Source organism: Leucopleurus acutus (genome assembly GCF_964270905.1).
Source record: "Leucopleurus acutus genome assembly, chromosome: 6".
In the NCBI taxonomy this organism is placed as follows: Eukaryota; Metazoa; Chordata; class Mammalia; order Artiodactyla; family Delphinidae; genus Leucopleurus; species Leucopleurus acutus.
In genome coordinates, this window is record NC_139149.1 from 451079 (window position 1) to 475430 (window position 24352).

Below are 24352 nucleotides of genomic sequence, written 5' to 3' on the forward strand. Positions count from 1 at the left end.
TCAAATAATTTAAAAATATAATCCCTTGAAACAGAGAAAAGAATCTCTTCTGTACAATAGAGCTATATATATGATTTCATCTGTGTCACCCTAAAATATTCAGATCACACAGTGATTTTCCATATTCTGCTATGTGCTTTTTACTCATCAGGACCTGTCTAGACATAGCTTTTTTTTTTCTTTCCCCTTTTTGATTCTTCTGTATCTTTATGAAAGTTATCAGTAGGTCATTACTTGTATTCACTTTCATTGAATAATTTGAGAGCACATAACACTGTTAGACCTATATAGGGCACACAGAAATATTTTTTTAATTATTAATGAGTGTGTATTATGGCTAACTTTATACCTAACTACATGAAAAATATACAAACATAATAATTTTAAACTAATGATATATATAGGGGAAAATCATAAAGCTAAAAGGTAAAAGTGAAAACAATTTCAACATGTATTACAGAAAGTATTTTAGTATTCACATTTTATAGAGTTCCCAAAATAGAGTAATTTTTTAAAACATATAAGTAGAAATACAGGAAAAACAGATGAGCATGTTGAAGTATAACTTGGTATATAACCCCTTTGGAGTGCAAATACTGGTATGAATATAATATTTGACCACTTCCATTTCTCAGACTCCACCCTTTTTATAGAGGTGTTTTAAATAATGTGTTCAAGGATTTTTATTACAGCCTTGTTTGTAATATTAAAAATTTAGAAATCTCTAAATGAGTCAACAGAAATGGTTAAGAAATTGTGATAAATCCATATTTTGGAATAATATGCAGCAGTTAAAACTGATGAGTTAGAGGTATATATATTGATATGAAAAGATATCTACAAAATGCTAAGTGCAAAAGAAAAATTACGCAATAATATTTCCCAGTTTTTGTTGATTAAAGAAATTGTGTGGTTATAAATACTACATATTTATATTTTATATATATAAACAAAGATCTAGAAAAATATACAGTGGTCCCCCCTTATCTATGGTTTCTGTTTCTGCAGTTTGTTACCCGAGCTCAACTGTGGTCTGAAGATACTAAATGGAAAATTTTAGTGGCTTTGTGTTATTATTGTATTCTTACCATGTGACTGCGGAGAGACTAGAATGGTTAAGTGGTCCCAGCGACTTCGTGGAGAGTAGAACTGTGGTCTCCACCAGAAAGGAGGGGAGGGCACACTGCAGGGCAGAGTGAATGGACAGTTGAGGCATGGGTAGAGAATATTAGAATATCTGTTCACAGTCCTCCGAAATCTCATCCTGTCTACATTGCTGCTTTTTAACATGTTGTAAAATAAAGCACATACGCCTGTGTGTATATCTTAGTGAACATCTTTGTAAATACTACGCAGGTCAGCAGGAGGCTTTAGCCAGCCATTCCAGAAACGCTTTTTATATACTGTACCAGTCATAGCCCCTTCCTACATTGTTCTTCTGTGGTTTTATCACACAGTGTGCCTTCCTGGATACTAAAATTTGGTCTTGCTCTTTGTTTGTTTGTTTTAGTTGAATAACTTTAAATGTCTTTTAATCCCTTCTTCCCTTACCGTTCCTTAGAATTTTCTTGTTAAAGAACTGCACCATTTCACCTGTAGTTTCACATAGTCTGGACTTTGCTGATTACATATTCATGGTACAATTCAGTACATTCTACTGGGCTAATGAAGTTTTCACAGAGAAGGTGGACTTGATCTAGACTTTGGTTAGGTTTGATTTGATTCATCAGAGAGACGTGAAGAGTTGAGAACAGCATTAATTAAAACATGTAATTATGGGTACACAAAACACGTGGAATGGCCTGATGGGAAGCAGGTTTTTACTAATTATAAAGGGGGAAATGAAATGGGACGGGGTGGTCATTTCAGTGCCAAGCTAAACAGCGGAGATATTTTCCTACAGATAATAGAGATCCATTCATTTCACAAATGGGTAGGCCTTTCTACATCTAAAAACCTGAAAGGGCACAAAACAAAGGCCCTGCACTTTGCTACTTAGGTTCTAGTGAAGAAGAGAAAAAATAAACAGATTAAACAAGTCAGTGTATAGCGTTATATTAGATAGTAATAAGTGATAAGAAAAGCATAAAATAAGGTGGTCAGCGTTCGTTTTTCTATACACTGGAATTAATAGCATTTGTATCCATAAAGGACGTAATACTTATTTTCTTGGTTCTCTTGCCCAACTCTGGCAGTACCTTGGGAACTGATACCTCAGTCTAGATAACTATGATTTGAGAATTTGATAGCTATATAGATAGCTATAATTTGAGGATTTGAATTCCTAGATATCCCTGCAGTGTTTTTTTAACGTTTTTCTACCAACATAGCAGCCTGACTGCTTTACGTATTTATTGAGTTTTTCATATCTCTTTAATGGCATTCGTTCCTCTCAAGTGCTTGGTGGCCCTTGGTTGTATACTCCTTTCGTATTTGTGATTGCTACTTCACTTGGTCACGCGTGATGTTTGTCCTTACTGTGGCCTGTTTTAGGTGCTGGAGGAGGGAAGGAAGGAACTGCCGGGTGGAATGTGCCTATAGTTTGCTTTTTCAGTTTGGGGTTCTCCATGCCTTTTGGGGATCACTCCATTCCTGTCCCCGGTATCCACACTTGCTCCACACTTGTAGACAGGCTGCACACACTTCTGTGTCCTGTAGCTCAGTCTAGATTGTAGGGTTGATAGGAGCTAATTATCTTCCTGCTCCTACCTGATCATCCTGACGGGAATTTGAGGCTTCCCCTTGGGCTGCGGTTTTCTGGAATTATTTTCTCTCCATAAATCTGATCTTATCCACTTTGTCTTCACAGACTCCTCAAAATGTCTGGCCCACTGATTACATACCTTTCAGTGTTATGGATTGTTTTCAAGTGTTAGGGATTTTTTCTGTTTTCATATATCTTCTCTGATGTTTTATGAGATTGGGAGCAGAAGGAATAAGCAGAGCGTATATTAAGTCGCCGTCTGTGAGGCTGGACCTGCCATCTTGCTTCACACTTCTGATTGACGTCCTTTAAACAGTGATTTAAGACTCTGATAATAGTGTGCAGTGGTGCTGGTTATTGCAAAAGAAAAGGAGCAGCCAGACAAATTAACATACACTGCTGTGCTTGGCCACTTACTACACGTTAGCTTACCTAACAGGCTAATGTAGTAATATTTCATTTAATTAGAAATTATTGAAACTACATTTTAAAGGTTTTTTCCTAGGGAGACAATTACAAAATCTTGATTATATTTTCATTAATTAGTTCTATCTTCTGATCACATAAATGCTAGGGATAAAAGCATTATTGCTATATTAGTTTGCCTGGAGTATATTTCAAGTCAAGAAGCAGAGCTATTTCGAGACTGATTAGCAGCTGAGAAAAGTTTTAATTCCACTCATTCTCTTAATAGTGCAGGTCAGCTGTTCACGTTGGATCGGTCAGCATGAGAACTCACCCATCAAAGCACAATTCAAATTTCCTTCTCAGGAGCCTTCCAAACTCTCCAGCAATTGTCCCCACTCTATACTCCCATAATGTTTTTGTTGTATTATGTCTGTTACAGAACTTCTCATTATATTGGAAATACTATTTTATTACAGGTTGCCCTTCACCAAACTCTGAACTCCAGGTTTTCTTCACCTGGAGTTCAATTCTACCACCATATTTACACAGTAATTGGACCTTAATAGTTTTAGAAATGGAAAGATGGGTACTAACTTGTCATTCTGTAAGATGAGAAGGTCTTCGATTTTCTATGTCAAAGAGTCAGTCCCATTTATAAACTGGGGGAAATCCTGAAATCATTTTTGCTTTAGATTAACAAATTTTAATAATGCAACATTTAAGTTTGATTTGAAGTATGTCCTTTATTTTTATGATGTAACAGTTACCATATGGATTTGTAAATATTCAGTTAACTGTTGCCTTTGATGAAATGTCACACTGTGTAAAAAAAACTAATCATATTTTTAAAATATAACTTTAACAGTTTATTTTAGATTTGCCATTTTCTTTTCTTTGTTGTTTTTTGAAGGATCAAAGTAACAATGAAATTACGATTGGAGTGATGTCAGGAGGAATTCTGATTTATAAGAACAAAGTACGAATGAATACCTTTCCATGGTAAGAACTTCCATCAGTACTTTTGCTTTTACCATTATATTACCAAATACAATTCATATTAAAGAAAGTGGTTGTTGAGCTATTTAATGTTGTCGTACAACTTTGTCCCACTTACTTGGAATCTACTAGAAGATACCTATTAAAATAATTGAATTATTTGTTTCCGAAGTGTCTTAGTTTAAAGAAAATACTACTTTGCGAATTTTTCTCTTAGTCTCTAAATCTGTACTGTAGTGTAATAGCTAATATTGTCATATTTACTCTGCGTCTCACGCTGTGCCAGTTGTTTTGAATACAGTACTTCACTTAAATGCATTCAGTGGGTGCTAGTTTATTAGTTGGAACATGGGCATGGTTGCTGCAACAAAGGCCCCTTATTACAGTGGTTTAAATTGGTACTGGGAAAGTATGGTGGCTCCATGGGGTTTAAAACTCATGTTTCTTTTGTGTTATTGCTCTGCTGTCCTTAGCATGCTGTGCTTATCCTCGTCGCCCAGTGCCTCACTCACCATCGCTCCTATATCCCAAAGTGAGGAAGAAGGAGAGGTAGCATCTGCCATTTCCCTTTAAGGGGATAACTTGAAAATTGTAAAAATCATATATTGATCACATATCCCTTGTGTGAATATCATATAAGTAACTCGGGTTTTTAAAAATAAACACACTGATTTTCTCTAGGGGAAGAAGCAAATACAAAAGAAATATATTGTATCAATCTGTTTCTCTTTATATCTCCTAAAAGAATTGGTCCAGATTTTTCAATATCTCTGATTATTATTTAATAGGTTTTTGTAATTAGTCACTTATATAACACTAATAGAAATATGATAACTGACACAAGCTGTTATTTTAGAAAATTGCCACAGTTACGCTGAGAAAATAAACATAAATTTCCCCAATAGGTCACCACTATCTAGGAAAACATGAAATACAAAATATAAAATTGATGAAATGAACTTCATCAAAATTAGATATTTTTGCTCTCCAGAAGACACGGTAAAGAAAATGAAAAGGCAAAAAACACTCTTTTATAAAATACATATTTGATAAAGGACTTATCAAAAGAATGTAACGGACTCTTATAGCTCAGTAATAAGACAACTTGATTAAAAAGAATAGGCAAAATATGTGAATAGATACTTCCCCCAAAGGAGATATACAGATGGCAAATAAGTACACAAAAAGATGCTCAGTCATTAGTGAAACGCAGATTAAAACCGCAGTGAACTATTACTGTTCACCCACTACAATAGTTCCAATTAAAAAGAATGATAATACCAAGTAATGGCAAGGAAGCAAAGCACCTAGAAATCTCATATATTGCTGGTGGGAATGCAAACTAGTAGACCAACTTTGGAAAACAGTTTGGTATTTCTTCAAGGTTAAACATAGATTTACCATATAATCTGGCAATTCTATTCCTAGATATTTACCCAAGAGAACTGAAAATACAAGTTCGTATAAAGATTTGCACACTGTGTTCATAGCTGTATTATTCATAACAGCACAAAACAGAATTCCAGATGTCCATCAGTTGGTGAAAGGACAAGCAGATTACACTTGCATTGGAATACTGTTTAGCAGTGAAAGAAATGAACTGTTTTACACACTAAACAATATGGGTGACCCTCCCCTCAAAACATTATGCTAAGTGTAAGAAGCCTGACACAAAAGATGACGTACTCTTTGTTTCTATTTATATGAAATTCCTGAGAACACACAGTATAAAGACAGCAGACCCTTGGTTGCCACTGGAACATTTTCAGGTGATGGAAATTGTTACATGGTGGTTTGGGTGGGTGGTAGTTAACACAGCTGAATACATTTGTCAAAACTCATTGATTTGTTTGCCTAAAATTGGGATATTTCATTTTATATATAAATTATACCTCTATAAAGCTCATAAAGGAAATCAAAGGTCATTTAGTGTTTCATCTCACATCTTTTAAGTTCTTCCTGTATAATTCAAATTGTGTTATGTTCAGGGGAGAATACAAAACAGTTCAAGACATAGTCCTTGCCTAAAAGTGGGCACATAAAAATTAATTACAAAACATAATAAGACAGTTTGTAACTTAACTGCTTCAGAAGAGATAGTTACAATTGTTGACTTTCATAATGGTAAATGTGCATCTTCAATTTTAATACTTTTCTGATTTTACTAAAGACAGTTAAAAATACTTTTTATTAATTTTACATTTTCTATGAATGTCAAAATCAGAAATAAATTCTTTTCAGGTGATGTGGTTAAAATGATAATCTAAATTTTTCTGTATTTTCAAAATTATACAATAAGGATTCTAGAAGAGTTTTTGACAAATTACTTTGGAAACACCAAGGATATAATTTCACTAGGGAAAATTGTAATGGCCCTATGGTATTTGAGATGGTTTTTAAAGGATGAATAGAAATTTCTTCAGTGAGGAGGAAGTGTGGAAGAGGTATGTGTGTATAGAGGGTTCAGTCAGGGAATTCAGGGTAAAGGTGCCAAACATTTGCAGGAGCCTAATAGTAAGGAAGGACGTGGCAAGTTGAGGAGATGATGGGATATTTGGTTTGATTTTTTTTTTTTTTCAGTTGTCTTCACTGAGGACAGAAGCAAGGGCACAAGAATTTAAGATATAATAATGTTGCTTAGGAGAGAAATTAGATTCAGATTGTGAAGGATCTTATATATTCCATATGCTGAGGAGTTGGTATATTATTTTATTATTAAATATTCTTGAAGGTAGTTTCATGTTGAGAAATAGAACTCATGTTTATAAGTCTTTATCACACACGTTAGGTTAAAAAGAAGAATGTGAGCATCTAAGATATTGATTGGAAAATACTATATAGTATTCCTTTAAATTTTCATTTTCCAGAATTAAACTAAATAGATGGGATTTAAAGTTGTTAAAGCTACTAGACCTACATCATCCTGGAACATAAGGATTTCTTCTGATCCTAACTACTCATAGCAGTACATACTACAACATTAGGAGTACATTTATACATATACCACAAATTGCCATGATTTAAGAACCAATATCAATTGATTTCCAAAGAAAATCAATCATTAAGTTGTGTGAAAGTCATCAAATACATGGTTTACTTTCAGTTCTTAAAGTATGGATCTATTTTCACAAAAGCAACATACTTCTTATTAATACTACATGTGAATAAGGAACCATTTCAGCCTCATCATCTTTATTCAAATTAGTGTTCGTAGAATTGCCATTGCCCTTAAATTGATATTTTAGCAAAGTATTGTGGAAGTCTCCTTGAGGAAATCATAAAAATCACTTGATAAAAATGGAGTATGATTACAGCTCGGAATTACCAAATTTCTACATGAATGAAGAGTTTTGAGTAAAGGTGGAAGTTTTAGAGCTGATAGTTTTATAAGATTAGTAAGGTAGGAAAAAAATCACTTGTGGATTTTAATGCATTTTATCTGTACCTTATAACCCTGCAACTTGGGTGTTGTTAGCGTTGTTTTTATGGATAAGGAGTGAGAAATGCCAGAGAAGCTGACTGGGCCAGTGTTAACAAGTGTGATGAGTATGAAGCAGAGCTTTAAATAAACCTGGGTCTTTCAGTTTCTGAAACACTAGCTTCTCACTTACCTCTTCTCTCAAAATCAGAGCTATGTGTAGAAAAAGTAGTGTTCCATGTAATAGATTCCCTCATTTCTTTCCACATATGGTTATCCCTAAATTATCCAGTTCAAGTTCATACTTTTAAACTGTTGAATACTGAATTGGGAGTTACTTGGATTCTATAATTAGACTTCATTAAAATTAATGCTCATCAAAAAACATCATTAGTAAAATGAAAAGGGATGGAGAGAGTTCTGGTTCCCAGTCCAGCAGGTAAAGACTTTGGAAGTTGTCACCCCTGTCCTCACAAGAAAAAAAAAAAAAAAAAACTGAAAAAACTCAAAATCAGCAACTCTTTTTAGATCCCTCAGAGAATTGAGGACACAGGGCATACTTACTGCAGCTCTGAAAACTGGAGAGACAGGTGAATACAAGGCATGACAACTTACCAGGACTAGAAACCACCGCTGCAGCCACCCCTGGTAGGAGTACATGCAGGGTGATTGACAGATTGCTGGAGATGGAGCAGAGACTAGCTTGGACTAATTTACTTAGGAAGGACCCCTCATTCTCATGAGTTTTACTACCAGGCACCCCACCAGGATCTCAGGGCGAAGATTGGAGAAAAATCCGCTTGTGTTCGAAGGGCAGGGGGTGGAAGTTGAGCAGGAAAGTAACCGTTTTGAAATACGCTCAGAGCTTTCTGCTCTCCTTAACAAAGATCTGCCCTCAAGGAAATCTGTTTTACCAATACTTAACCAGCATGTGTTTTACCAGAGCCTAACCAAGGTGGGGGAAGGGAAGTACCCATTTCCAGCCCTCTCTGTGCTTCCTGTTGCAGCTAGGGAGGGGTGAGCTGACGGGCACTGAAGGGTGCAGCCAAGGGGCTCAGACCACTAAACCCGAGACCTAATCACAGGATTAAAGACGAGTTCCTCCCCAGCCCCAGACTTACCTGACACATCACCAGGGCTCCCGTATAATAACAAAGCGTGACAACTTAAGTCACTGCAAAGCTCAGGCTAATTAAGGACTGTCTTGGGAAACCCAAAGACAACAGGAGAGACAGAAACCAGGATAGCAGAGCAAATAGCGTCAAGTGCCTGCCTCAGAGACTGTTCCTTTGGAACAGTCACAATTTGATTGAATTCCTTCCTGAAGCAATTCATGGCCCAGGGCGCTGCTGAAAATAATAGAGCAGTGTGTTGGCAATTAGAGGAGTTCTCAGCTGGGTGTGGTTTTTGAGAGAATGGGATGATTAGTACCCCTGGTCATCTCAGTATTCCTGTGGGCACACCCAGAGCTGTGCTTTCCTGAAGAGCAACAGCAGAAGCCTAAACTGGAGGTTGAGGGTGAAGATAGAGTCCATGTACGTAAACTACCAAATAACAGGAAGCTGGGAAGATGGAAAACAAATACTTACACTCACTGCGATGCAATGTGTAAAACATCTGGTTGCCAGCAAAATATTGCAAGACACACAAAGATAAAGGAAAGTATGACCCATACACCTGATAATAGACAAGCAACAGTTATAAGTACACATGTGCATAATAACACAGTTTCAAAATGCATGAAGGAAAAAATAAGGAAAAATAGACAATTCTACAATCGTAGTTGGAGATTTGAGCATATCCCTCTCAGAACTCAACACAAAAACTAGACAATAAAAAATCAGTTGAAATAGTTTCCAGCACTATCAAATCTCGTGGCTTAATTGATATACAGTACTGAAACTGTGCGACTCAGATTGCACTTGAACCCATGGGCGGGGACTCAAACCCAGCCAGAACCCACTGTCTTCTGATTGAGATCACGCACATGGTCTCAGGACTTACTGAAGCTCAGGTTCTTTATGTCTAATCACAGAAGGAATTCAGTGAGAGACAGAGTGATAGGTAAGAAGGGGATTTATTTAGAGAGAAACACACTCCACAGGCAGAGGGTGGGCCATCTCAGAAGGCAAGAGGCCCCAAAACATGGTGTGGTTAGTTTTTATGGGCTGCGTAATTTCATAGGCTAATGAGTGGGGATTATTCCAGCTATTTCGGGGGAAGGGGCAGAGATTTCCAGGAATTGGGCCACCACCCACTTTTGGCCTTTTATGGTTGGCCTCAGAACTGTCATGGCGCCTGTGGGAGTGTCATTTAGCTAATGCATTACAATGAGCATATAATGAGGCTCAAGGTCTCCTGGCAGTCGAATCTTCCGCCATCTTGGATCTAGTTGGCTCTTACCAGTTTCTGTCATATCCTATGGCTATGTCATTCTTTCAAAGGTTGTGCCCTGCTCCCCTTCCCTCCTGTTTCAATACTATGCCTAGTAACAGCAAAATACACATTCCTTTCAAGGGTACATGGTTTGTTTACTAGGAGAGAAAATATGTTGAGCCATAAAACAAGTTTCAATAAATTCTTTATTGAGTTATAATTAATATAACATTATATTAGGTTCAGGTGTACAGCATAGTGATTAAATATTTCTATACCTTATGAAACAGTCAGCACAGTAAGTCCAGTTATCATCCGTCACCATATAAAATTATTATAGTATTATTGACTATATTCCCTCTATATACATTACATCCCCATGACTTATTTTATAACTGGAAGTTTGTATTCTTAATCCATTTCACAGTTTTGTCTTTACCTGCACCCTTTTCTCTCCTCTGGCAACCACTCGTTTGTTCTCTGTATCTGAGTCTCTTTTTGTTTTATTTTTTAGATTCCACGTATAAATGAAATCATAAGGTATTTGTTTTTCTCTTTCTAGTTATTTCACTTTCATAATACCCTCGAGGTCCATCCATGTTGCCATAGTTGGCAAGATTTTATTCTTTTTTATGGCTGAGTAATATTCACACACACACACACACACACACACACACACACACACACACACACACAAACACATCACATCTTCTTTATCCATTCATTATTGATGGACACTTAGGTTGTTTCCATATCTTGGCTGTTATAAATAGTGCTGCAATGAACACAGGGGTGCATAAATCTTTTTGATTTAGTGTTTTCATTTTCTTTGGATACATACCCAGAGGTGGAACTGCTGGATCGTATGGTAGTTCTATTTTTAGATTTTTGAGGACCCTCCATACTGTCTTCCATGGTGGCTGCACATATTTACATTCCCACCAACAGTGCACAAAGATTCCCTTTTCTCCACATCCTTGTCAACAGTTGTTGTTTCTTGTCTTTTTGATAATAGCCATTCTGACAGGTGTGAGGTGGTATCTCATTGTAGTTTCGATTTGCATTTCTCTGATAATTAATGACGTTGAACACCTTTTAATGTCCCTGTTGGCCATGTGTATGTCTTTGTAACAAATGTCTATTCAGGTCTTCTGCCCATTTTTTAATCAGATTTGTTTTTTGATACTGAGTTGTATAAAAAAGTTCTTTATATACTTGGATATCAACCCCTTATTGGATATATCATTTGCAAGTATCTTCTCTCATTTGGTAGGCTACCTTTTTGTTTTGTCGGTTTGCTTCACTGTGGAGAATCTTTTAATTTGATGTAGTCCCATTGTTTATTTTTGCTTTTGCTGCCCTTACCTGAGGAGACATAACCAAAAAATATTGCTAAGACTAATGTAAAAGAGGTTACTGTCTGTGTTTTCTTCTTGAAGTTTTATGATTTCAGGTATTACATTTAAGTCTTTAATCCATTTTGAGTTTATTTTGTATATGGTGTGAGAAAGTTGTCCAGTTTTCATTTTTCTGCATGTAGCATCCAGTTTTCCCAACACCATTTATTGAAGAGACTGTCTTTTCTCCATTGTATATTCTTGTCTTCTTGTCATAGATTAATTGACCATGTGAGCATAGGTTTATTTCTGGGCTGTCTATTCTCTTCCACTGATTTATGTGTCTGTTTCTATGCCAGTACCAGACTGTTTTGGTTACTGTAGCTTTGTACTATAGTTTGATGTCAGGAAGCAGGATTCCTCCAGCTCTGTTCTTTCTCAAGATTGTTTAATTATCCGGGATCTTTTGTGTTTCCAAACAAATTTGTTTTTTAACTTTTCATTTTATTTTGGGGTATAGGTGATTAGCAATGTTGTGATAGTTTCAGCTGTACAGCAAAGTGATTCAGTTATACATATACATGTACATACATACTTCCATGCAAATTTTGAAAATTATTTGTTCTAGTTCTGTGAAAAATGCCATTGGTATTTTGATAGGGATTGCACTGAATATATAGATTGCCTTGGGTAGTATGGTCATTTTAACAATATTAATTCTTCCAATCCGAGAATACAGTGTATCTTTGCATCTGTTTGTGTCCTCTTCAGTCTCTTTCATCAGTGTCTTACAGTTTTCCAGGTTTTACGTCCTTAGGTAGATTTATTCCCAGGTATTTTATTCTTTTCAATGTGGTAGTCAATGGGATTGTTTCCTTAATTTCTCTTTCTGATAGCTCGTTGTTAGTGTAGAGAAGTGGAACAGGTTTCTGCATATTAATTTTTTATTTTGGGGTCCTTTTTTATGAGTTTCATTTCTGTGTTTACATTGCCCATCTGTTCTTTGTTCTTGCTTTCTACTTTATCCTTTGGAGCTCTTAGCCTGTTAATCGTAGTTGTTTTAAACTCCCAGTCTGATAAGTCCCACATTCCTCTCATATCTGGTTCTGATGCTTACTCTGTCTTTACATTGTGGTTTTCGCCTTTTGGTATGCCTTGTAATCTTTTCTTGATGGGCAGATAGGATACCCTGGTAACAGGAACGCTGTAAATAGGCTCTTAGTAATGTGGTGGTGAGGTGTCGACAGAAGGGGGTTTTCTGTAGTCCTGTGATTAGCTCTCAGTGTTTTAATGAGCCCAGGCCTCTAGACTGTGAGCTTCACAGTGTTTCGCATTTTTTTTTCTCTCCCCTTGGGTGGGACAGGATGGCTAGAGTGGGCTGGACTTGGGTATTTTCCTCCCCCAGGTCAGGCTCTGGTTAACAAGATTCCCCTAAAGGTAGGCCTTGTTAAGAGCAGAGTGCTCTGGCCTAGTTCAGCATGGTTTCTTTCCCTTTCCCTGTCGGAAATCTGAGGGTACTTTTCTTTGGTATTTATTTTCGGAATCTGTTTGAGCTTCTAGAGCTAAATCTCACCATAACGTGAGGTCCGCCCTATGACTGGGGCCTCTTGGGGTTTTTAACTCTCAGGGTTGAGCACGCTGAGCCTTCCACAACTCATAAAATACAGTTCAGATTTTCCTACCCTGGCACTGCTTCCTCTGGCAGTTTCTGCTCCTGAATCTTCTCTGGGAAGCTCTGATTCCCTGTACTCAGCTGTTGGTCTCTCAAATCTTGGGGGTAGCGGTTTGCCCTGTGCTCTTCCCTTCCTTGTGTATTTAAGAAGAGTTGTGGATTTTTCAATCTGTTGAGCTTTTTACTTGTTGCCAGGATGGATTGGTGATTTCCAAGCTCTTAACGTGCAGAAAACTACTTGCAGTTTTAAAGAGTAAATAACTATATTATTGGTATTCTTAAAATTTTAACTTGTGATATGTGTTTTTATGTATTTCTTTAGACACAAAATTGGGAAATGTATAGTTTACAGCAAAATGTTCTGATAAAACTGAGCTCAGTTGAGCATATAAATTCTAATTATTTTTTCACGAAGCACCAAAAACTTTAATAGATTCTTTATGTACTTTATATATGTATATATAATTAAATATTTAGACATTACTAAACATACAGTTAAAAGATTATTTTTTAATTTTTTAGATTAATATTTTTATCTTTGTTCAATATTTTAAATACTCCAATTCATTCTCTTTTTATCCAGGTTGAAGATTGTAAAAATTTCTTTTAAGTGCAAACAGTTTTTTATTCAACTGAGAAAAGAATTGGTGAGTTGATCTTATTAACATAACTTAAGTCCTTTAAGAAATAAGTCGTCATTCATTACAGAACTTTTAGTGCAAGTAAATGTGTTAATACTGTTAATAACTGCCTACTCAGTTAAGTAATTCACATTTTATGACAAAGTATATCCCTAGTGTTTCTGTGGTTCTGATCAGAAGTTATTCTAGATATCTGTTCTGCTATCTCTTGAACTTAGAAACTGGTCTCAATTGTGATGTTCATTGTCGTCCCCAGGGTCCACTCATGAGGTCAGTAACTGAGCATTTGATTTATATGTCCTTTTTCTTTCTTTCTTTCTTTTTTTAAACTAAATCTACAGCACTTCCTTTCACATAGGAGTACATTTCATTTGGGGGATTCTGAGCGTTTAGTTTTGTTCCTAGTTAATGAACGTGTAGTACATTTCCTCCCTTTGTTGGACTGATGTCCTTTTTGTGTATTAAATACAACACATTATCACAGAAAGTACAGTGTTGGAAAGAATTTCATCTTATAAATGATTTTATCTATTTCATCAAATTAAATTAACCTTATCCTTTGACTGACATTACTAGAAGTCTTGACAAATTAATGCACATTTCAGGATGTGTATATGTGTATATGTGTATAAAATGTATTCAGGGACTTCCCTGGCGGTCCAGTGGTTAAGACTTCGCCTTCCAGTGCAGGGAATGCGGGGTCGATCCCTGGTCGGGGAGCTAAGATCCCACATGCCTCGAGGCCAAAAAACCAAAACATAAAGTAGAAGCAATATTATAACAAGTTCAATAAAGACTTAAAAAAAAATGGTCCACATCAAAAATACATAATAAATAAATAATAAAATAAAATGTATTCAAAGCCTTAAAATATATTTGAATCAAATGTATTTTATAGAGGATATTGATCTACTGACTATGATTCATCATTATACTCACAAAACATAGACGTTTTATTTCAGGAGAGTTTTTATTGAAATAAAACCAACAGAAATTAAGTATAGTGCTTGATAAGTATATAATATACAATGTTATTATGTAGAACATTACTACCACCCTGGCAGCTGGTATTATTACTAATGGAGTTGACGCCCACTAGCAGTCATTAACTCTCCCAAAAGGTAAATATTATTCTCATTTGTATCATCGTGGATTAGTTTGCTTAGTTTTGAATTTTAAAATCTAAAATCATACAGAACGTTTTCATTTTTATCTGCCTTCTTTCCCTTAACATTGTGAGATTCATTCGTGTTGTTACACCTAGCGATAGTTTGCTCCCTTGCTGTGGAATTCTACTGAATGAATATACCATACATTAGTTATTCATTCTTGCTATGTTAGTGGACAGTTTTGCCATTTCCACGTTGTGACTGTTATGATTAATGCTGTTAATGAACATTCTTGTACATGTTTCAATAAATGTTTAGAGGAATAAAATATAATAAATCATACCTGGAAACTAGAGAACAAACATTTTACTTTGATAATTATATTGGTAGGAGGCGGTGTTTAAGTCAACTTTTCCAATTTGCTCCCCATTATAGTGCTATTGTTGTTAGTAATACTAATAATATAGTATCTAACATTTCTTAAAGTCTTACTGTGTGCCTGGTAACGTATCAACCGTCTTCATATCATTTAATCCTCACAACCATTCTCTGAGGGAGTGTTAATGCATGCAAAGCAACTGTTACACAGAATTAAGAATTCTCTGGTGATCAAGAAGTGATATTTTAAGCATATCATCTTCTAATATCACAGCTTAATATTTATACATGGGCATTTTACTGTATTTTAGTCATAGAAGGTATCTTCATGACCTTTTGATAGGCAAAGATTGCTTTAATAGGACATAGAAGGGAAACTAACATTAAAGGAGAAGACCAGTAACTAGAACTGGTTAAAATTAAGAACTATGTTCGTCAAAAGACATGATTAAGAAAGTCAGATAGCACAGAATATGTGTATGATACACGCACACCATCTATGTCCTTGGTTGTGTATCCAGCCCAACCCAGAAGTACGCTAGTGACTTGAACAGACACTCCAGAACTGAGACTATCCCCATGGCTAGTAACATGAAAAGCTGTTGAAACTCAATTAAGCATCAGAGAAATACAGATTATAACCAAAATGTGATAATTTCACGCAACCACCAGAATAGTGGAGCAAAAAGATGGGGAGCCAGTGACCGGGGAGTGTAAAGAGCGTGCGCTGCTGGTAGAGGGGGTGCCTGTCAGGCTGATCATTTTGGCAACGGCTGGGCGGCGCCGACCAGAGGTGAGCGCATGGCATCTATGGCCCAGCAACAGAAATTCGCACCTACGCGCATCTGACAAAATACAGGAATACACACAGGAACAACATTTTCACATCACCAAACTAGAAACGTTAAATGTCTGTCAACGGTAAACAGGTTAATAAACTGTGGTCTGTTCCCATGAGAGAATAGTGTGTAGAATGAAGTGAGTCAATTACTGCTTCACAATTACATGGAGGAATATAGAAACATAATATTGAACAAAAGAAGTCAGACCTAAAGACATACATGTATGAGTCCGTGTATGTAAAGTTGAGAAACAAGCATGATAACCTGTGGGCATAAAAGGCAGAAGGTGGGCACACGTGTAGAGGTTATGTGGTATTAACCTGTGGGCATAAAAGGCAGAAGGTGGGCACGTGTAGAGGTTATGTGGTATTAACCTGTGGGCATAAAAGGCAGAAGGTGGGCACGTGTAGAGGTTATGTGGTATTAACCTGTGGGCATAAAAGGCAGAAGGTGGGCACGTGTAGAGGTTATGTGGTAGAGACGGGAAGACAAGGCGCTCGGAGGCGCTGCTTAACGGTCCATTTCTGGACCTGGTTGCAGTCACTGTGTGAAAATCATAGCTGTACACCTATGACATGTATGCCTTGCTATAGATAGTTCAGTGAAACCATTTATTTAAATAGCAATTTGTGCCAAATTTTTAAAGAAAAATTAAAGAAATGCTTCTGTTGCTGCTTATTTTAACTTTTTAATTAATTTTTGGCTGTGTTGGGTCTTCGTTGCTGCGTGTGGGCTTTCTCTAGTTGCAGCAAGCGGGGGCTTCTCTTCCCTGCGGTGCATGGGCTTCTCATTGCGGTGGCCTCTTGTTGCAGAGCACGGGCTCTAGGCACGTGGGCTTCAGTAAATGTGGCACGCGGGCTCAGTAGTTGTGGCTTGCAGGCTCTAGAGCGCAGGTTCAGTAGTTGGGGCGCACGGGTTTAGTTGCTCCACGGCATGTGGGATCTTCCCGGACCAGGGCTCAAACCCGTGTCCCCTTCATTGGCAGGCTGATTCTTAACCACTGCGCTACCAGGGAAGTCCCTGTTGCTACTTATTTTAAAATAAGAATTTCAAAATAGTGTTCAGAAGTGCTGAATGTTTTTATTTACTTATTTACAATCTAGACAGACTTATAAGTTTAGAGATATTGTTGAAAGGTCTGTTGATGTATCTTAAAGTTTAATTTGTGGGCCAGGATTGTATTTTGAAATAATTATAGCTACTAAGTTTTGAAAATAGATACATATCAAGTTTTAAATTTGCTTCTAACTGTGTTCTAAAATAACAGTTCCTATGAGTTGTAATATTACCAAATGAGGTCCACATTTTGCAAACCTTTCCATTAATTTTACTGCTTTTTTATGGGATAAGCAAAAAAGACACAGGAAGGGTTAGTGTTTGTAAAGGTAGAGTATTTACCTGTAAAAAATAAATTAAATGGAACATTAGATCCTGACATTCTCATGATATTCTCTGCATTTTGTCATTTATTACAGCATGAATCTAGAGAAACATTATTGGGATTTAACATGGTGAATTACAGAGCATGTAAAAACTTGTGGAAAGCATGTGTAGAACATCACACATTCTTCCGTTTGGACAGACCACTTCCACCTCAAAAGAATTTTTTTGCACATTATTTTACATTAGGTTCAAAATTCCGGTATTGGTAAGTATTGCTTATGCTTTGATACTTCAGTGTTGGATTTTTTCCTCCTTTTAAAGAAAAGTCTAGTTTACTGAACCATAGAATCTGTTACTCATGCGCGCCTACTAAGTCAAAGTCTTCGCGGAGTTTGGCCGCTTTGTCTAATCAGCAGAAAGTTCTGTAGGTTCTCATTATAAAGCCAGACTTGAGAAACCTGTTCCATTACCTGTATTCCAGGTCGTTATTTCCTAAAGTAAATCAACTGTATTTAATTAGTTGCAATCTACTCCTGCTATAATTTCCATTGTCTTTGTTAAATATTTGTAAGATGACTTTCTCGTGAAGAAAATATTTAGATGTGGCCCAGAAAAGATTTGTATTGTAAACCTCAAGCATTTGTAAATGCCCCATTTGTAATCAGAAAATAAAACACAACAGCATAAAGCGTCGTACAGGATATACCATTAAAAACACCCTCCTTCCAAATAAAAGTAGCCCCAAAATTCAGTATCAGCACTTAACTAGAATTAAGGAAATTGTAACCATAAAAAAGGCACAGCAGATTCTTAAGTGGCTTGATGTCATGATTGGCTCCCCTGTCACCATCCTAAAAGCAGTACTGGGAAAGTAAGGTGTTGGTACCTGTAAATTTAAAGGTAATTAGGTTTAGGGAATGAGTATGACATCGGTAGTGAGAGTCAAGGAAAAATCTAAAAGTCTTATCTATTGGTACTAAATCTTAGCAGGTACAGAAGAAATCTCCAGTGAGAGAACAGTGCAGACCATACTGGTATTCCTTCAATAAACTCAATTCCTTACCTAAACGACCACCGGGGTTGTCATACAAGAACTACACTTAACTTTAGCAGAACTGTTTCTTCCCTCTGACCTTGAAAATATGACATACACGTCAGTATACACACACCACTTCACTTAGGCAACAAAGAAATTAATAGAATGTAGTAACCAGCCTTTAACCATAATTTAAACCAGTCTCAGATGAAAAAAAAAAAAAAATCAAGTAATTTCCCCAAACTATACCACAGAAAACAAAATCTAGTCACGATGACTACAGATACCAAAGACATTTGAAGAAACCTGTTTGGGAGAAAATCATCCCTGAAACAGGATGAAATTTCTACCTGATATTAACAAAAAGAAACTAGCTCAAGGGACTTGCCCAGCGGTCCAGTGGTTAAGGCTCTGCACTTCCACTGCAGGGGGCATGGGTTCGATCCCTGGTCAGGGAACTAGGGTCCTTCATGCCGCATGTTGCAGCCAAAAAAAGCCAGAACAAAACAAAAAAGAAGGGAAATTTCTCATCATGGAAGTTGAAGCGCTAAACAGTAAATTAAATAATTCTTTAAAAAAAAAAAAGCTCAAGAACTATCTAATTAAAAAAGAAAATACTGGTTGAGGGCAGCAACACTTGCCGTTCAGGCTGTTATTGCCCTTGGGGGAATATGGACCTAGTACTGGCAGATTTTACATTTTTAAAACAGTTTTATTAAGATATAATTGACAGAATAATTTACCGTATTTAAAGTTTAAAATGTCATGTTTGGGGATGTATATACATCCATGAACCCATTACCACAATTAAGATAGCAAGCATATCCACCCCGGAATTTTCCTCTTACCCCTCTGAAACCCCTTTTCTCTCTCCTCTCTTTGTCCCCACGTATCCGCTGGCCCGCTTTCTGTTTCTATAAATTGGTTTGCATTTTCTAGGGTTTTATATAAATTGAAAACATATATTTTGTTGTTGCCGGGATTGATGGTTCATTTCTTTTTATTGTAGGGTAGTATTCCATTGTGTAGATATGACACATTTTGTTTATCCATTCACTGAATTATGGATATCAAGTGGGTTGTTTCTCTGTTTGGCTTGCTTCCGGACTTGGGCTATTACAAATAAAGCTGCTGTGAACATTGATGTGGAAGGGTTTGTATGGACATTTGCTTAAGTTCCCTTGGTTAAATACCTAGGAGTGGAATCACCGGATCTTATGGTAGATGTATGTTTAACCTTGCAAGAATCTGCTGGTCGTTTTTCCAAAGCACGTGTTAATCTTTTTACATGCCCACCATCAGTGTATGAGAGTTCTAATTCCACCAGATTCTTACCACTGCCTCCTGGTATCTTTTCATTTGACTAGTTTTCTGAAGAGCATGTAATTTTGATAAGTTCAATTTACCAGTTTTTTCTTCTTTCATGGATCTTTCTTTTGGTGTCATATCTAAGGAATCTTTGCCTAACCCAGGGTCACAAAGATTTATTTCTGTTTTCTTCTAAGAGTTTTACAGTTTTAACCCTTACATTTAGGTCTATGATCGATTTGAAAGTAATTTTTGCATATGGTGTGAAGTATGGATTGACGTTTGTCTTTTTACATATGGATATCCAGTTGTTCTAGCATTTTTTGTTGAAAAGATTATTCTTTCTCCGCAGCATTGCCTTTACACCTTTGCTAGAAATCAGTAGTCCACATTTGGGTGGACTTATTTCTGGACTTTTTAATAGTAAGTCTTAAGTCCAGTAGTATTAGTCTTCCAACTTTGTTCTTTTTAGAAGTTGTTTTGAATGTTCTAGGCCCATTGCAGTTTCATCTGAATTTTAGAATTAGCTGATCAGTTTCTACAAGAAAGACTTCTGGGATTCTAACTGGAATTGTGCTGAAACTATAGATCAGTTTCAGGAGAACTGGCATCTTAAAAATATTGAGTTTTCTCTACTAGAGCTAAGCAGTGGATTTCGTAGGGTTGCAGGATACAAAATTAATGCACAGAAATCTCTTGCATTCCTATACACTGACAATGAAAGATCAGAAACAGAAATTAAGGAAACAACCCTATTTACCTTCGCAACAAAAAGAGTAAAATGCCTAGGAATAAACCTACCTAGGGAGACAAAAGACCTGTATGCAGAAAACTATATAAGACACCGATGAAAGAAATCAAGGATGACATAAACAGATGGAGAAATGTACCATGTTCTTGGATTGGAAGAGTCAACATTGTGAAAATAACTCTACTACCCAAAGCAATCTACAGATTCAGTGCAATCCCTATCATATTACCAATGGCATTCTTCACAGAATTAGAACCAAAAATGTTATGCTTTGTATGGAAACACAAAAGACCCCGAATAGCCAGAGCAATCTTGAGAAAGAAAAACGGAGCTAAAACGTAGGAAAAACGCTCTTTGACATAAACCACAGCAAGATCTTCTCTGACCCACCTCCTAGAGTAATGAAAATAAAAACAAAAATAAACAAATGGGATCTAATTAAACTTAAAAGCTTTTACACAGCAAAGGAAACCGTAAACAAGACAAAAAGACAACACTCAGAATGGGAGAAAATATTTGCAAACGAAGCAACAGACAAAGGATTAATCTCCAAAATACACAAACAGCTCATGGAGTGCAATATCAAAAAAACAACTGAATCAAAAAATGGGCGGAAGACATAAACAGGTATTTTACCAAAGAAGACATACAGATGGCCAGGAGGCACATGAAAAGATGCTCAACATCACTAATTATTAGAGAAATGCAAATCAAAACTACAACGAGGTATCATCTCACACTGGGCAGAATGGCCATCATCAAAAAATCTACAAACAAGAAATGCTGGAGAAGGTGTGGAGAAAAGGGAACCCTCTTGAACTGTTGGTGGGAATGTGAATTGATGTAGCCACTGTGGAGAACAGTATGGAGGTTCCTTAAAAAACTAAAAATTGGGACTCCCCTGGTAGTGCAGTGGTTAAGAATCGCCTGCCAATGCAGGGGGCACAGGTTCAATCCCTGGTCCGGGAAGATCCCACGTGCCACAGAGCAGCTAAGCCCGTACACCACAACTACTGAACCTGTGCTCTGGAGCCCGCGAGCCACAGCTACTGAAGCCCTTGTGCCTAGAGCCCATGCTCTGCAACAAGAGAGGCCAGCTCAATGAGAAACCCATGCGCACCGTATGAAGAGTAGCTCCTGCTCACTACCACTAGAGAAAACCCATGTGCAGCAACGAAGACCCAGTGCAGCCAAAAATAAATAATCATATCTTCAAAAAATGTATGGATGTACTTATTAAAAAAAAAAAACCAAACTAAAAATAGAACTACCATATGACTCAGCAATCCCACTCCTGGGCATATAGCCTGAGAAAACCATAATTCAAAAAGATACATGTACCCCAGTGTTCATTGCAGCACTATTTACAATAGCCAGGACATGGAAACAACCTAAATGTCCAATGACAGATGAATGGAAAAGGAAGATGTGGTACATATATGCAATGGAATATTAGCCATAAAAAGGAAGGAGATTGGGTCATTTGTAGAGATGTGGATGGACCTAGAGTCTGTCATACAGAGTGAAGTAAGCCAGAGAGAGAAAAACAAATATTGTATATTAACGCATATGTGTGGAATATAGAAAAATGGTAACAGATGAACCTGTTTTCAGGACAGGAATAGAGATGTAGAAATAGAAACCGACGTGTGGACACGGGGGAAGGGGAGGGTGGGACGAATTGGGAGATTAGGGTAGACATATATACACTGCCATGCGTAAAATAGCTAGCTAGTGGGAAGCTGCTGTATAGCACAGGGGGCTCAGCTCGGTGCTCGGTGACGAGCTACATGGGCAGGATGTGGGGTGGGGTGGAAGGGAGGTCCAAGAGGGAGGGGATATGTGTATACACATAGCTGATTCACTTCATTGTACAGCAGAAACTAACACAACATTGTAAAGCAATTATACTCCAATAGAAAAAATATTGAGTTTTATGACTCGTGAAACATGGTATATCTTTTTATTTACTTAAATTTTCTCTCAGCAGTAGTTTTCAGCATATACCCTTTCACATCTTTTCCAAATGTATCCTTAATTATTTCATGTTTTTGATGCTATTATAAATTGTCTTATTATATTTTAATTTCAGATTGTTCATCACAGTTAATTAGAAATGCAATTGATTTTTTTTTTCTTTTTCTTTTTTGCGGTACACGGGCCTCTCACTCTTGTGGCCTCTCCCGTTGCGGAGCACAGGCTCCGGACGCGCAGGCTCAGCGGCCATGGCTCACGGGCCCAGCCGCTCCGCGGCACGTGGGATCTTCCCGGACCGGGGTACGAACCCGTGTCCCCTGCATCGGCAGGCGGACCCTCAACCACTGCGCCGCCAGGGAAGCCCGCAATTGATTTTTTTATGTTGATCTTGTTTTGTTAAACTTCGCTTTTACCTCATTTATTTTAGGAGCTTTTTTTTATAGTTGCCGAAAGATTTTCTTCCTAGAGGCCAAAAACGGTTTTAATTTTTCCTTTCTATTCTGATCCTTTTTATTCCTTTTTCCTTACTTGTTGCCCCAGCTAGAATTGCCAGTATAGTGTTGAGTAGAAGCGATGAGAGCAGATATCCTTGTCTTGTTCCTTATCTTAGGGGAAGCCACTCAGTATTTCACTATTAAGTGTGATGTTGGTTGTGAGCTTTCACACATGCCCTATATCATGCATGTTGAGGCAGTTCCTCTGTTTCGCATTTGTGGGAAGTTTTCATTAGGATTGGTTATTGGTTTTTGTCAAGTGCTTTTCCTGCAGCTATCACAATGATCATATGAGTTTTCTTTTTAGTTGTTTATTTGATGAATTATATTGATTGACTTTCAAATGGTAAAGCAGCCGTACATTCCTGAGAGAAACCCCACTTGGTTATGATCTGTTATCCTTTTTATATATTATTTTGTTTAATTTGCTTACATTTTGTTTAGAATTTTTGCATTTATGTTTGTGAAGGATATTTCTCTTTAGTTTTCTTTTGTAATGTCATTATCAGGTTTGGTGTCAGGATCATTTTGGCCTCATTGAATGAGTTGGGAAGTATTTCCTCATTTTCAGTTTTCTAGAAGAGTTTCTCTAGTAATATTATTTCCTTTTAAAATGTTTGCTAGAATTTTCCAGTTCTGTTCTTTTCTAAGGCAGAAGCGTTATTTATAGGAGGCTTTTGAACAGCACATTCAGATTCTTTAATACCAATGAAGCAGTTCAGGTTTTCTCTTTCTTCCTGGGTGGACTTTGATCATGGTTTTCAAGGAATTTATCTATTTTGTCTAAGTTCTTGAATATTTTGGCAAAAAGGTTGTAATATTACCCTATTATATTTTCAATATCTCTAGAATCTAGTAAGGTCATTTCTCTCATTCTTGATATTGGTAATTTGTGTCTTCTCTCTTTTTCCCTTATCAGTCTTGTTAGATTAAATATTTGGGATTAAATATTTTTAAACACTGTGAATGCTAAATAAAACCTTTCTTCAGGTTTGTATGTAGCTTATGGGCCACCCTTTGCCTGTCAAGTCTTAAAGGAAACAAGTGACCGAAAAATACTGAACCAGGTTCCCGTTCAAGTGTAGAGTCAATAGCTAGACAGTATCAAATACACAAAACCTCAGGGAATATAACATCTCTGAGCCTATTTTGAAAAAAAATTTAATGGTAAAGTTAAGCCATCTAAGAGAGAATTCAAAATGACTCAAGAAGCATCTTGGTGAAAGAAGTCAGAATAAAGATTAAATTCTTTAAATATGGAACGAATCCTTGACAACTATGAGAATTATAACTACAGAATAGTATTAAAATGTTATAAACTTGGGCAAAGTAAAAGTAATAATATAAGAAAGCAAGAGGAAGCAGGGACTAGTGAACTATGTGAATCCATATTAACAAAAATTAAATATGAATATAATACACTAAGCTTTTAAGATTTTCCCTGACCTTTTTTTTTTTTTTTTTTTTTTTTGTGGTACGCGGGCCTCTCACTGTTGTGGCCTCTCCCTTTGCGGAGCACAGG

At 36.8% G+C, this 24352-nt stretch overlaps 1 protein-coding gene across 1 annotated transcript in view; it reads left to right on the plus strand.

The window, feature by feature from the left end:
* PTPN4 (protein tyrosine phosphatase non-receptor type 4) overlaps positions 1 to 24352 on the plus strand; it is a 180181-nt gene that overhangs the window by 98734 nt on the left and 57095 nt on the right. Inside the window, exons 10-12 of the mRNA XM_082841828.1 lie at positions 4023 to 4111; positions 13495 to 13558; positions 17357 to 17529. Coding sequence (XP_082697954.1) covers positions 4023 to 4111; positions 13495 to 13558; positions 17357 to 17529 — 326 coding nt within the window. The remainder of the gene's footprint in view (positions 1 to 4022; positions 4112 to 13494; positions 13559 to 17356; positions 17530 to 24352) is intronic.